The following is a 16,549-nucleotide window of genomic DNA, read 5'->3' as shown; positions in this document are numbered from 1 at the left end:
TATTGCTGGGTTTCCTGTAAGGATTAACAGGATTTTCCTAAAGGTTTTTTTGTAAGCTATGTACAATACACATTGAAAAGCTATAAAAAATACATTTTTTGCTTAATGTAAAGGAATAGTTTTTTTTTTAATTTAGAATTATATTTCAAACCTGAATTGACAAAAGCTGCCAACCTGTCTTACCCAAGTGGTTGGTCTTCTTTACGGGGGGATCTGGCAGCCACGGCCTCAGTGCAGGTGGTGCCAGAGCAGCTGCCACAAGAGCTGCTGATGTAGGGGGCGACCAACGCAGTGGGGATGTGCTGTCTTCTCCTGTAAACAAGTGTGTTTTTAGTAACGAATATTGGCTGTAGTGGTTTAGTAGTACGTTTTATATTAGAATTGATATTCCGTTTAAAAATCTTTATTATTACTCAAAGAACATACAGTTTACTTAAAGAGCAATTTAACAAATTTCACACAGTAAAAAAAATAACACACATCTGTATATATATACAAGTCTTATAGTAAAACTAAAAACATAGTCTTAAAATTTGAAGACAGTGAATTTATAGGCAATATGCGTTTCTTTTACAAAGCCGAGATGGCCCAGTGGTAAGAACGCGTGAATCTTAACCGATGATCGTGGGTTCAAACCCGGGCAAGCACCACTGAATTTTCATGTGCTTAATTTGTGATTATAATTCATCTCGTGCTTTACGGTGAAGGAAAAAATCGTGAGGAAACCTGCATGTGTCTAATTTCACTGAAATTCTGCCACATGTGAATTCTACCAACCCGCATTGGAGCAGCGTGGTGGAATAAGCTCCAAACCTTCTCCTCAAAAAAGAGGAGAGGAGGCCTTTAACCCAGCAGTGGGACATTCACAGGCTGTTACGGTATTCTTATCGGAATTTCATTAAACGATTTTTCGAAATTTTGATTTCGAGAGAAAGTTTGCCGCTCCACAATGTATGTGTATTAAGCACACAACGATAGATATACAGATTTAAATATGTGGATTGGGATAGCTTCGTGCAGAAAACACACCAATATTTCTTTTTTCCGTCGGCGATGGATAGTTTAGTTAAGTATTGTATAAGTTCTATATCAGTTTTTATTTATTTTTTTATTCAATTTATTGACATTTTATATACACACCATTATTTTAAACACCATTTCGATATTCTGAATAAGCTACAACCCATCTTCTAAAGAGGAAAGAAGGCCTTGCTCAGTTTGTCATGGGATATATATAAGCTGTTACTTTTACAAAGATAACTGAGCATGGCAAATCATTGAACTAATCAAAATAAAATTTTCTTCATGGTGGTGGACTAGCGAATGAGCAACATTTTTTTTTTTTTTTCGCTGGAAAAACGCGTTTACGCGTTTCCCCCACTTGAAGTGGGGGGGTATGTGGAACTCGCCGGCGCCGAATATGCGCCGGAATACCCACTAAAAAACCAGCGGTACCCACACCGCCTTTTCGAGGGGCGTCACGGGATCGCTTGCGCATACTACCGTGACGCCCCGACGGTTGGCCCGCCTCTGCAGGCCTCCAAATCCTAGGGGGTTCTCAGGGTACAAAGACCCCCTAACCCCGGCAACACTTAGGGCGGGAGGAGAAGATGCGCATAGCGCCGACGCCTTCTCCCCGGTCTTCTTCGGCGAAGCGAGTCAGCGGAGGCCCTCTCCTCACTCTCCTCACTCCTTCTGCGACATAAAATTTTCGCAGAAGGAGACCGTCTCCAACCAGCACCTCTCACTACCAAGCATGGCGTTTATCACACTCGGCAGCGAGAGGTCTTCACCGACTAAGGCCGCTAGGGACAGGCGCTGAGGTCCCCAAGCGGCACACTCCATCAGAGTGTGGCACGCTGTGTCCGAAGGTGCACCATACTCATGGCAGGAGGGTGTCACCTCCCGCCTCGCTATCCGGTGCAGGTACTTACCGAAACAACCGTGTCCGGTAAGTACCTGCGTCAGCCTGAATGTGAGTGTGCCGTGACTCCGTTCCACCCAGCGACTCAAGTGGGGCGGACCGCCTCCACTGTCACTAGGCCTGCCGAGGGGGACCTCAGGTCCTCCTCCCACCTACGAATCAAGGCTCGCTGGGCTAGGGCCCTGACTCGCTCAACCTCCGCCGATCCTGGACGGACGCCGCTTGACCTCGTTTCCACCCGGAACCGGTGCACTTCCGAAAGCACCTCTGGCTGGAGTTCCCAGGGCCGATCGAGCGAATGAGCAACCAGATGGTAAGTGGTCACCGCCGAAGTAAGATGGATCAACCATTCCTACATCGCCAATGCTCCACCAACCTTGGTAATTAAGATGTTATGCCCCATGTGCCGGTGGTTACACTGGCTCACTCACCCTTCAAAGCGCAACACAAAAAATGCTGAATATTGGTATTAGAATATCTGATGCGTCTGTGGTACTTACCCAGACGGGCTTGCACAAAGCACTAACACCAAGGTCTGCAGTCTGTTTGTACTTTACAAATATACATTCAACGATAACTTACACCTCTCAACTATTACTTCAACTAAAAGCAATATCAATAAATATTTAATATCAATAATGCTAATAGAATAACCATTGCAAATCGCACCCTTTCGTTTTAATAGCATTTTCACTCGAAAATAAAATAGGGGAAGTGGACCACCATTAGTAATTCAATGACATACGATAATAAACTCTATTTTAATATAAATAAGCTTCAATTAAATGTCAAGATATAGTGGTACACTAATATGATGAAACAATTAAGTGATTGTCGAACGGTATGGGTACCTTTGTAAGGATAAGGCGATTTGGTTTCGTGATTAATTCGTCATGGAATTTATGGATTGCTGAATGATATTATATATGATAATAAACTGTGATAACTTTAGACTAATAGCAAGTCTATTAGTCTAACTAACTATAATACTATAAATATATATATAACTACTAACTTATAATTTAGTATGCTTACTAGGATTCGTAGTAGCAGCCACGCTAGGTCATGACTTTGTACAGTAGCTAATTTTAAATTTCGAATTGTGTTTAATTCTGAATATCTAAGACATAATGTAAATAATTCTTATGTAATTGTATATTTATATAAGTCAATAGAAGTGCAGTTTTCATTTTCCTAAGGTTGAGTGAATATTAAACTAACGATAAGTTTATTTTTCAATGAGATTTCATTAGCAGCTAGAAGTTAGGGCTTACTCCAGCGACTCAAAAAAAAAAAAAAAAACATTCTACTGTCGAAAAAACCCAATCATACATGTAATAATATATTTAGAACTAAAATAAAACCTTTCAATTCAAGAAATTGTGTTAAGAAACTAAGTGTCAAACTGTGACAATAATACAACAATTCGTTTACAATGAACGTAGGCTCGCAAATGTAATTACAGATGGGGTCTGTTACTGACGTTACTGTACTCATTGAATTATCTTATTGTGAACAGAGTTTTGAATATTTAGACATCCTCGTTTAATATACATATTTTTTTTTTCATAAACAGCCAACACTATTTATTTTGCACGTTAAAATATTTTACTGTAATAAATCAATGAAAAATCGTAGCTGAAAGATTGTTGTTGACCAACCTTTTTTTATTATTAACGAAAACCTTAAACTCTTGTGTTTAACATCCCTGTTTATGTGTTCTGGGTCAAATAACAAACGACATTTATTATAAACAGTTATATTCTAATAAATTGAGACGTCGGGATGTTGGGGGTCGGATGCCCTCAGTTTAATAAGGGAAATTGGCTGTCGCATTAGAGAGAGGGGATTTGACAGTCGCTCCGGGTCACACTTGGCACAAAGGTTGTCCATTGCCATACAACGCGGAAATGCGGCCTGCATTATGGGCAGCTTTGCGTCGGGTGGGAATCGGGAGGGACTATTTTAAAATTTGACTAAAATAATAAAAATTAATAATCTAAATTTAAATAAAATCCTATGTAATGATCATAATTTCTGTAATATAAAAGAAAAGTAATATTGTAATCAGATTTATTTAATAAATATTTTGTTAAAATTTAAAAAAAATAAATATATTATTTAATGTTACAGGTAGCTCTATTTGTATTGTGTCTATGTGTAGGTAAATAAACAGATACAATGAACTCGACGCTGATTGCCGAATGGCTATTATGTCCAACTACCGTCGGAATAACTTAATTTACTAGCAAAGGACCACTCCAGTATAGTACTAGGGACATTCACATATTGTTCTTTTTAATCCATAATTTTCAGCTAATTTTTATAAAAAAAAATATATTATATAAATATTATTAATGTTGCATTTATATATATGTAGTTTAAATATACCTATAAATCTTGTGTTGTCGTATGTACAAGTCTTTTGGTGCAAGTTTTTATTTTGAGCAAAACGTTTCTCATGCAAAAAATCCTATCACAGTTCTGTGTTGCACGAGTTTTTATTTTATATACCTTGGAGATAAACTTTATTTGTAACTGGACGTTGGCACAAACGGCTATTTCTGAATAAAATCGATTCCAACCATATCGCTCCAGGCTCACACACAGTTAAAATAAAAATTCAAATATTTAATTTAAATAGTGAGAAGTGAGAGTAAATTTTCACATTATATTGGAATTAAAAAAAAACTAACATAAAAAGCTTGTGGCGATCGCGGAACGCAGTCGCTACTTCGAATCGTTTTAGTACCTACCTACCTACGTCTTCGTAGCCACTGCTACGTTGGTTACGTTTAAATAAACCACGACTCCGCATAAGCAGAACGCGGCCTACTATTTTATATTCCTAATACTAGGTACATAGTACGTCTAATAATTTATAATTTCTTATTTTGGACTAACTGTTTCTGTTAAATGATTATTATTTTCGTTATATAAATCTCAACTTTAGAGGCTCACAGATATCAATTTGGTGTGATGTATGTGTGCGTATATTTTTAAACATTTTATTCGTCCCTTATATCTTATTAATGTACAGTAGCAGTACAGTAACAGCCTGTTAATGTCTCACTGCTGGGCTAAGGCCTCCTCTCCCTTTTGAGCAGAAGCGTGGAGCTTATTCCACCACGCTACTCCAATGCAGGTTGGTAGAATACACATGTGGCAGAATTTCAATGATGATGAGACACATGCTGGTTTCCTCACGATGTTTTTCGTCGAGCGTCAAGTGTTTCACCGTCAAGCACGAGATGAATTATAAACACAAATTAAGCACATGGAAATTCACTTGCCCGATTCTGAACATACGATCATCGGTTAAGATTCACGCGTTCTAACCACTAGGCCATCTCGGCTTATTAATGTGCTAGGCACATAATAATACATATACATAAACCTCATTCTTTATGTATTTTTTTCATGTGTTTATTTATTATTAGGTTCTGTTTATAGCTTCTATGTGTGAGTTGTGGCTCATCGTACATTCGTCCCACATTATGAGACAGGCCTAGGTGAATAGTTCACTACCAATCATAGACATTAGCACTATAAAATTTTTTTAACCATCCCTCCATGGCCAATGCACCAACAACCTTGGGAACTAAATTGTTATATTCCTTGTGCCTGTAGTTACACTGGCTCATTGGACCTTCAAACCGGAACACAATAATACGAAATATTTCTTTAACGGTAGAATATGTAAGTGCGGCGCTAATAATTTAGCATTAAGCTCATTAAACAACGTGACCTCCGGGTAATATTAAATTAATAACAATTGGAATAAGATATTTTCCTGCGTTAAATTGGACCCTATATTTTAATTAAGATCAGCAATACATCGGTGAAAACCGCATTCAATTCCACGCAGTAGTTTTTGCGTGATGCGGATACAAACATACAGACACAACACAAGCATACAGACAAACAGACAGACAAAAATTCTAAAAACTGTTGGTTTGTTTTTTTTTTTGCTTCAATAAAGACCCCCATATTAGTTTATTGCCAATATCTTTAATATACAGACACGGGCCTGTTATAATTTTATTATATATATTGATACATAGATAAGTAGGATAAATGCCGAGTTAATATTTCTGACAATGTAAAACCGCGGCCACAATCGGCACCGATAGAATGTTCATAACACTGTCAATACGCTGCCAACCATGTCAATTAAGATGTTACGTTCCAAATGCCTGTAATTACACTGTGTCTAAGAGCGCCAAATGGAATGTTAGTAGTGTAAACGGACTGGATTGCACCCAGAACATTCCATATTCATATGCGACGATATTTTTTATTTAAAGCTTTGATAATGACCTTTTTTTTATGTTCGCCGGGAGGGCAAATGACTACTCCACCTGATGGTAAGTGGTAGTAGAGTCCAAACGCGACGACGGCCAGTACAGACGGGAAAAACGTTCTGCACTAGCCGCCTTCGCCTTGCCGGCCCGCAAGATGCCTCTTCACGCCTCTTTTGAAGGAACCCGGGTTGTAAGAGGAGGGGAACACGTGAGCTGGTAAGGAATTCCATTTTTTGGAAGTGCGATAAAGAAAGGAGTTGCCAAATTTCTTTGTTCGCGATGGAATTGATGTCACAGTTAGGCGGTGACATCGAGAACCAGCTCGCGTGGACTTAAGAAGGAAGGGGGAAGCAGGAATACATAAGAATTATGTATGTATATTAAGTATTAATTCATAAAATGAAATGTCAATTATGGCGGGAGTTACTCGTATATAAGAGCCTTCGTAATATATAGTATATAGAATCAAAAATATATGTATATATAATAGCTATTCTTATTACAAAATTTAAAAGAAACACAGATAAAATATAAAATCGTGACAGGCAGCACAGATAAAAAAGGCTATATAAAACGTGAAAAGACATAAAAGAAAATTGTATGAGACACATAAAAAGAACAGTTTGGGAAATTGGAAGTCGCGGGAGAGAGCGAAGTAAATCCCTGGTATCAAGATAAATCAATGTTTGTACCGAGTATGGCACTTACAGGCGGCTAAGGAATGACGTGGAGTCGAATTTAATTCCTATAAATTTTAGTATGAAAAGTATTATTAATTAGCAAATTTCAATATACATCTTACGTAACAGATTTCTTATTGATAAAATCGTAGAGTATCAAGATAGTACCAATATAAATATTTCTCAATTATACAGATCCGTCAGTAATGCTATTTACTTCTATCTTTAAGATATAATATTTAGAAAAACTATAAAATTTAAGTATGAAAATATATGTCTTTAGCTTGTATATGATATGTACTATAAGAGGCCTTTGAAGAGTGGTACTCTCGAAGGAGATAAATTGTAACTTATTCCGAGCCAAAATGACATTTGACAGATGAATGTTTGTACACGACGGTATTCTAACCCGACGATTACGAGAATTATAAATTACGAATTAGAAGCCCTTTAGCGCTTATGTGTGTGTATTCACGTGTTTTATCAACTGAGCCATAAATACACATTTAATTACAGTATCTCTTATAACGTAAATATAACTTATATTAAAATACCAAATATTAAACTAAAAAAAATTAAATTAATACAACTCCATAGCTTCCTAAGGCCACGAGTCGAGTCGGAAAACTTTGTCGCTTGCCGTTTTATTTGGTTTTCTTTTGACGCGAGAGCTCTTGAGCCGCCCTGATTAATTTCCTCCCTTCCATTCCAAATGTTACATTTTAAGAATTCACTTAAATATACCCCTACCAAGCCTTGGGCGTCTTCGAATTTCGTTTAATGCTAAAACTCAATTGGTGAGTTCTTGCAGGTTTACCATTTCAAAAAATGCCACGTATATTTGTCACTATAAGCCAATCTGTACAATATAAATTCGGAGCCCACTATGGCATCTAAGATATGTTCCATGTGGTTGTAATTAAACTGACTCACTAAACATTCCAACAATGAGAACACTATTTTTTTATATTTGCCGGGGAGGGAAATGACTACTCCGCTTGATTGTAACTATACACAATATATGGTAGAATTGATGTACCAATCCAAATGGCCATGCACATACTCCAATCACTCGTAACTCAGTATCAGTACAAAATCTGATTGATTATTACCATGCAATGAAATTGAGTCATAGACAATAGAGACATGTATAAGAAGACAAAACCAAAAAGGTTTTTGTTGCCGATCTTATCTACAAATAGGCCACATTTTTTCAAAAATATGATCAGTATTTTGGTTGTCTTTAAATAATGTATAGATTTTAAAAAGCGTCACAATAAATGTTTAAACATACATATTAAACATGTATATTTCCATATTTAAAAACGACTATTAATTAGTATCTGTCAAAATAATAATAACGTTTATTTACACAGATTAATAATTCAAAATAATAAATGTTACATTCTATACAGCCTAAAATATAAACACAAAAGAAAATAATAAACACAAATAAAACACTGACATAGTAAGAACCCAATAAAGTGTTATTCAAAACGCGAACCCATTATTGGTAAAATGAAATTCAAATCCCCCATATAACCTGCTTTGTATTCAAAACGCGAACTGACCGGGTAAAGTGGCAAATCATGGAGCGGCTGAAAATCAGTCAAATAGACTCCGAGGTACTGGCATACGCGGGCTGAATAACAAATTTGATGCCATTAAAAATATGTGATCAAATACGGAATCGAATTCGAAGTTCTTTGATAACCATAATGATTTTATGTATTTTTACATTTTAAGAATGTTTACCGGAAAATCGATAAACGTTAAAAATCTTATCTTGTATGGTGTTTTAGTACCAAAAATATATAATGAATTAAATATATTAAAACGATACAAAAAACACTTTATTGTAATGAAAATCGACATTACAAATATAAAAAAAAAAAAAATTAACTATAAGACTAAAGAACCTACATTGTAACCTTTTTCTAATCGAAATTCAAATTGAATATTAAATATAGTAATTCATTAATGAAAATATATAAAATAATCGATTTACAACTTTGCAACGTTTTTTTGATTGTAGAAAAATCTTAAAAGAGCAAAGACAAAATTAAAATATATATCCTTAATTTCTTACGTATTTGAGGCTATTATTGAAATTAACGGTCTTAGAAACGTTGCATAGTGGCTATCTAGTTAAACACTGATTTCTCTCTTTCTGTCATTATTGATTTGACATTCGAAAGAAGAAGACAGCATAGTTTAACTAACCACCCGCAACGTTTATGAATATGTGATAATGTATTCGCTTCTGTTACGTGTAATTAGTCGCTTGTTTTTTTATCGTAAAAAAGATAGACAAGGAGTTTATCAAGCTTAAAGATTGAACGTCATTATCCATATAGCAGCTTTTAGCGAATCGCGAGGAATATATAAATGTAAGGTTTGTTTACCTATGAGTATGTTAAAAAAATAACTCCATACAAAGAGACTTTAATGTGCAATTTGTATCTTCATTTTACAATATTACTATAGAGTTTTAAGCTACGTTAAGATATTTAATCATTTAAATTGGTAATAACTAACGTAGTTCTTTCTTATTTTTTTAACTATGTTATTACTTCTGCAGTAATTTATTGTTTAACTATATTTAAGTTAATCATTTGACACACTCATCAGATATTCTACCGCAAAACAGCAATACTTGATATTGTTGTGTTCCGGTTTGAAGGGTGAGTGAGCCAGTGTAATTACAGGCACAAGGGACATAAAATCTTAGTTCCCAAGGTTGGTGGCGCATTGGATATGTAAGCGATGGTTGACATTTCTTACAATGCCAATGTCTAAGAGCGTTGGTGACCACTTACCATCAGGTGGCCCATATGCTCGTCCGCCTTCCTATTCTATAAAAAAAAAAAAACCTTAATTTTTTTAACTTAGGTTCGAGGATGGACTATTGCACCACCTGAAGATAAGTGGTCACAGCCCATAGACATTGACGCCTTAATAAATATTAAACATTCCTGACATCGCAAATTCACCACCAACGTTAAGAATTTAGAATGTCCTTTGTGCCTGTAGTTACACTGGCTCACTCACCATTCCAAACGGAATACAACAAAATTAAGTATTGCTGTTGGCCAGTAGAATATATGGCGTTAATCTCAGATACTACAATGTTTGTTTTCACTTCGTTTTCACCAGTAGTGTATTAATAATTCTACATTATCGATATTCGATATAAATATGCTAAATATCTATAAAATATATAAACATAATATATAGTTGATCTAATTAAAAGTCCGCGGTAATATTTTTACCGTTCGAAGTCGGTGCTGAACATTAATACATTTAAAAAAACCTCGATAATAGTTATCTCTTGCTGATATTCGGAAAAAAAAGAAAGTATGGACATTATATATATATATTTGTTATTCTCATTTGAAGAGCGCTATTCTCACTTGGGTGCCTTTGATGCTCTGGTAGGTCACACAAATATTCTTATCTTTATTAATTATAATATATTGTCTAGTTTCGCTTATTTATATTATACGTAATTTTGGCTAGCTCTGAAGTAGGATTTGCAAGATAAATATTACATATTCCCATTGATCTACCTATTGATTGTGATAAAAGGGGTTCACTTAAAATGTGGTATACATCCTCTACAGCCCCGCAATCGGGACAATTGGGAGAAGGAGCCTTCTTCATTAAATATCCAAACTTATTTAATGGAATGTGTCCGGTTATATCTTTAAAATTACATATATTTATAACAGTGTTGATAAATAATATGTTGTTTTATGTAGAGTGACCGCATTTTAAAATGTATTAGATTTATTAGATTATCTGACAACTAATATTACTCAAAAATGTTTTTTAACAAACTATTATATTACTCTCTATTAAAAGAAATAACATCATAGAAGATTGAAGTGACATTTTTTTTTATATTATATTTATTTATAACCTACAAACTGAAATTAAACTAATTAAAAGCTTCTGGAAATTCAAATACAATTCCAGTATTTTCTATGTATATATCCTTTACTAAATAACACGAAAACCAACCATTCAATCATTGAACCATCCGATGGTTAGTGGTCATAAGTATGATGAAAGAAATACATTTTCATTATAAAACACTGGTATGTAAATAATGAATTATTGAAAGTACCTGTCATTCTGCCTTCTTGATGGTCTTGAGTCAATTGAAGAGGATTTTGAGCCACCTCCATTTTATCTTAAATTTAGAATAGTCCCTTGATTTTTACAACACTTAAGTCCAATAATAACTTTTAATACATCATTTTATTTAACGATAGTTGCAATACCTAGTCAAATATTTTACTCATTTAATTACATTAAAAAAATTAATGAAGGAATGACAAATAAATAATTGTAAGTTGCTTGTAAAATATTAGCGCAGTTTTTGTTGTTTATAGTACACGGCTAATCATTGATACAGAAAATGAAGAAATTATTAAAAATAATATTTAATTATTTTGAATATTATAAAACTAAATAAACGAATTAGGTAACTACACTAAAAATACCCAATCAAAAACGAATATTGGCGGGAACGCGGGAATACAGTTCTGTCACTTTTGACGTTAATATTTTTTGCTCGTCGGCAGCGAGCCGCGCGTTGCTAGTGTTGCTACGGCCGGGGCACTTTTGACTCGATCTCACCGCGTGGCGTTGAAGGCGGGGCGAGACTCCGCCCCGTTGCTTTTGACGCTGGCCCCCTTCAGGGGGAGACTTCGATTTTGGGTCAGCTGTTAAGCGTCCGTTTTAAGCTTTAATTTGTGGCATTACGGCGCTGCGTCAGCCAGCCATTTAGAATAATGACGCTGCGCGCAAAATTAAATGGTTATTTCGATTTCTCTATTAACGTAACTTGTAGCGTATTTTTTATTTTAAAATTAAAGACAATAAAGGTTTTGAGACAAACCAATAAAGACATGTAAAGATTTAAGTATATTCCCTTTTTCGTTAAATTTATTTTTGGGAAAAAAACAAAATGAGGAACACATACAATATTAACAGTTTTAGTTACTAAATTCTGTCTTATTTTTTTACTCTAGATTTCATCTCAATATATTCAGATACAATAAATACAGCTTTAAATACGTTAGGTATTGGGAATATGATATTAAATGTGTCACGAAATAAAACTTGATATCTGACATGCTTCCCTCCAATGACAAGAGGGAACTTTCGCGAAGGCGTGGCGAATCACAAAACGCGGAATCAGAGAGGAAAAGTCAACAATTTCCCGGGTCCTGCCAACCAATCGCATAAGTCTGTCATTGTTTTGAATTTGAAGACGCGTATACATCAATGCCTACGGTGATTTAAGCGTAATGTAAATAAAAAAAGTAACTAAATATATATATATATAAAAAAAATACAATTTGGATATAGAAATATATAGATAATAACAATAAGTAGACAATAAATGATATAAGTATTAATTTTTATTGTTCAAAATGTCACTTTTTATTTACTTTCTTCTTATTATTAAAACACATTATTTACATATAGATACCCTGCCATGTCAAATCATACATAACCGTAACCGTAACAGCCTGTGAATGTCCCACTGCTGGGCTAAAGGCCTCCTCTCATCTTTTTGAGGAGAAGGTTTGGAGCTTATATCACCACGCTGCTCCAATGCGGGTTGGTAGAATTCACATGTGGCAGAACTTCAGTGAAATTAGACACATGCAGGTTTCCTCACGATGTTTTCCTTCACCGTAAAGCACGAGATGAATTATAATCACAAATTAAGCACATGAAAATTCAGTGGTGCTTGCCCGGGTTTGAACCCACGATCATCAGTTAAGATTCACGCGTTCTTACCACAGGGCCATCTCGGCTTTTAATCATAAATAAGTTATAATTAAATCATACATAAGTTATAAATATATCGAATAAAGTATTTTTGATTTTTTTAGTATAACTTACGTAACTATTATTATACCTTATATATTTATAAAATAATTTAAATTTTAATATGAATTAACTATGTATATATGTAATGTGTACAATTTTTATCTGTTTCAAATATAAAAAAAAAGTTTAATCTACACAATACAATTCATTGAAGCGTGATTTTTCGTATCGTTAATGACATGACTTTAAAGGCCAACCACTTTGATGATCGAAACTGAGAATAATTGTACAATTTACCCAGCTCAGGATTTTTGTCTAACCCTACAAAGCACTAGCAGACGAGTTCCATCAAGCCAATAAAAAAATTGTGTGTCTCTAACCGCTTTAGCATTGAGAGCCTTTAATTTATCAACAAAATATCTGTACTCTTTTGCAAAAAAAAAAAACAGCAACGGTAGATAGATAATATAGGTAAGTTCGTTTTATAATTTATGTTGGTCATATCCTCAGAATTTTGTTACTTAATAATCAAGGAATAGTTTTCGTCAGTTTTATCATAACAAGTTGATTAAATTGATTTATTAGAACTAATGTTAAAGTCCAAAACGCTAGTGTACCTGCTTTATGAAAATAAAACATGTTTATGGTTTGATTTTTCTTTTTAAAGAGTAATATGGAGTGGAACCGTCTACTTGCAGGATAAGTTTTTTTTTTTTACTTTTTTTTCTTGTCAAAGAACCGCTATCATTAAATCTATGCGATGAAATAGATGACATTTTAAAATATTTGTCACAAATTTATAATACTTAGGTAATTACACAGAGATTCAAAAGATCAAAAGAAATGCCTAGTTTAGTTTTTAATTAGTATAAGCATTTTCAAACATTTAAATTTTGGACATATTTATTAAGAATATTAATGGTCTAGCGTAGTATGTCTGCTAATAATTATAAGAAATTTTAAATTAAATGATTTGAAGTTCAATGAACATTAAACATTATCATAAGTACTTCAGCTTAATTACATTACTTTGAAAAAGTTTTTATTATCACCACATAGTTGATAATTTGCCATATAATTAATCATAATATCCTTAATAAAATTAACATTTCTATGAACATTTTAAAAATGAATCGAAAAAAATATTAATTAGAAGGAATATTATATTACTTATAATCGTAATTGGCAACATTTTTAAAAATTTTAATGGAATATTAATTTATATATAAAGCTATAGATATCATTTAATAGAAGCAAACACTAAATTTTATCATATATTCAAAAATCCCTTTCAATTCTCTAAGGAACCCCAAAAACTACCTACAAGTCAATCGCCAAACTCCGTTCTGTGAAACACCCGACCCCTCTCCCCAAACCCCCTTTTCAAACCTTTTTCTCCCCCTGTTTGCCCCCGAATTACCGCTCACCCCTTAACCGCGGTCTTCAGTGACAGTTCAATAAAGCACGGCGACCAATCGTGGCAAACGTCGCCCGGTATAAGCCAATAGGATTAACGCTATTCCCGTCTCTGTTACAAACTAGTAAGTTTGTATTTCTGCATCTCGCTCACACTTATAGTCTGCGAATTCTTGATTCGATTGCGATTGATTTCTTTATTCGAATTTTCTTTTGTTTTGCATCCCGTTAAGCGGGTTTCGGTTATTGTCTGTGGAATTAGGTTCTTTAAAAGGGTATGGTAGCAGTAAATAGTGTAATTGTTTAACTTTTTAAATAAATTTAAAAATAATCCACGATAATTATAAATTAAGTATATTAAAAATATATTTTGTATAGCTGTGGCACAAAGTTACCGTATTAAAATAAACGTTTCATATTAATAAAAGGCATTAATTTTTTATTTATTAATTATAATTATATAATTAAAAAACTTGTATTAAATTTGAATCGTTTGATTTCAATTAAGATATTGAAAATTATTAAAAGGATTTAGATGTGATTGTCATTGCTTTGTAGTTAAATCTTTTAGATGAACTGTAAGCTATGTTTCATCACGTTCTTACGCAAGGGGAATGCTAATGCGTGCGAAATCGAAAGCTTTTGGGAATAAATTACTCAATAATATACATCTCTGTCTTTTTACTTATTTAGATATTTTGAATCTGTACAGAAATTTTAATACGATGTTGGTTTTTTTACAATGACAAATTCGAGCTCAACTTATTAATGTGTAAAGATTCATTTTGTTCACGTTTAATGTTGTTAGCATTGCTTTTTTTTTATTTATAACTGAACAAGACTATGTATATACCACCTACAGGCAAATAATTTCTTCTCATAAATATTGGGATTGACATATAAAGATTTTTATGTAAAATTTTTAAGATACCAAAAGCACCTTTATACAATTTCTAATTGTTCTTACTTAACAGGAGAGGAAGTGTTTCCCTAGCAATGGATGTCCCATTTAGCGTTATCGTATTTTTATATGTTTTACTTGGATGCCGATGAAAAGCCGAAATATTTATTGAAAGTCGTTACGCGTACAACTAATTTAGTACAGAAGTGGTAACACTTGTTCTGTTAAGCTGGTCTTTTACACTGCACTAGTATTGATTGGGTGACATGTAGCAGAATTTCTGAACGGAACTTGCAGGTTCTCAATATGTTTTCCCTCAAACACAAGCAATAAATTATTATAAATACATATAAATAATATAATAAATAAATATGGACCCGCGATTTTCGGTTAAGATTAACGATCTACTGAGTCAAGTACAATTTAATGAATGGACCATTACTCTACATTAATATAAGTTAAGAATGAATATTTCTTCTTTCAACACTGTCAAAAATACTAACATTTAACAGTAACAGTACAGTAACAGCCTGTTAATGTCCCACTGCTGGGCTAAGGCCTCCTCTGCCTTTTGAGGAGAAGGTTTGGAGCTTATTCCACCACGCTGCTCCAATGCGGGTTGGTAGAATACACATGTGGCAGGATTTCAATGAAATTAGACACATGCATGTTTCCTCACGATGTTTTCCTTCACCGTCAAGCACGAGATGAATTATAAACACAAATTAAGCACATGAAAATTCAGCGGTGCTTGCCCGGGTTTGAACCCACGATCATCGGTTAAGATTCACGCGTTCGAATCACTGGGCCATCTCGGCTTTTTAACATTTAACAAATTTATTCATTTATGATAGCGTATGAGACATTCAAATAAATTCATGGAACCTACGTGTGATTTTGTTTCGAATTTTGTATATTGTGTTTAGCTGGTAAAGTCTGTGCGAACCAATATATGGGTAGGTAGCACTGACCTATAGATATCCATCAATATCTTGTGTCAGTCAAATATCACACCTACAAATTTATTTATTCTTTATATTTGCCGGGAAGGCAAATGACTCTACTAAACCTGATGGTAAGTGGTAGTAGAGTCCAAACGCGACGACGGCCAGTACAGTCGGGAAGAATGTTTTGCACTAGCCGCCCCCGCCTTGCCGGCCCACAAGATGCCTCTTCACGGGGAACACGATGGCTTATTAGCACCTGAGTGTAAGGCAATTATAATATTGAATTTAATTATTGTCATTGAAAATTACTCTATATTCAGTGTACAGCTTACATATAGTCTGTAGTCTTAATATAGTCTGTAATATGTCCGATACTGTCCCTGTCAATGTAATCATGATCCTGAATCCTGATCATGACAAGCACTGACAGTGTTATGAATGCCTTGTTTATTAGATGACCGTTTGCATATCACTTTGCTCATTGCTAAAAAAATATTATACCCAATAACCAAACCAATAATCAGAGA

The 16,549-nt window shown here is 34.2% G+C and overlaps 1 protein-coding gene across 1 annotated transcript in view; it reads right to left on the bottom strand.

Annotated features, from left to right (window-relative positions):
- LOC126777554 (photoreceptor-specific nuclear receptor-like) overlaps positions 1-11,098 on the bottom strand; it is a 42,944-nt gene extending 31,846 nt beyond the window's left edge. The window contains exons 1-2 of the mRNA XM_050500612.1: positions 11,038-11,098; positions 184-309 (exon numbers count right to left, since the gene is read on the bottom strand). Coding sequence (XP_050356569.1) covers positions 184-309; positions 11,038-11,098 — 187 coding nt within the window. The remainder of the gene's footprint in view (positions 1-183; positions 310-11,037) is intronic.
- Between the last annotated feature and the right edge of the window lie 5,451 nt (positions 11,099-16,549).

This window comes from Nymphalis io, chromosome 23 (assembly GCF_905147045.1).
Source record: "Nymphalis io chromosome 23, ilAglIoxx1.1, whole genome shotgun sequence".
Classification (NCBI taxonomy): domain Eukaryota; kingdom Metazoa; phylum Arthropoda; class Insecta; order Lepidoptera; family Nymphalidae; genus Nymphalis; species Nymphalis io.
This window is presented reverse-complemented; position numbering and strand designations above follow the sequence as displayed.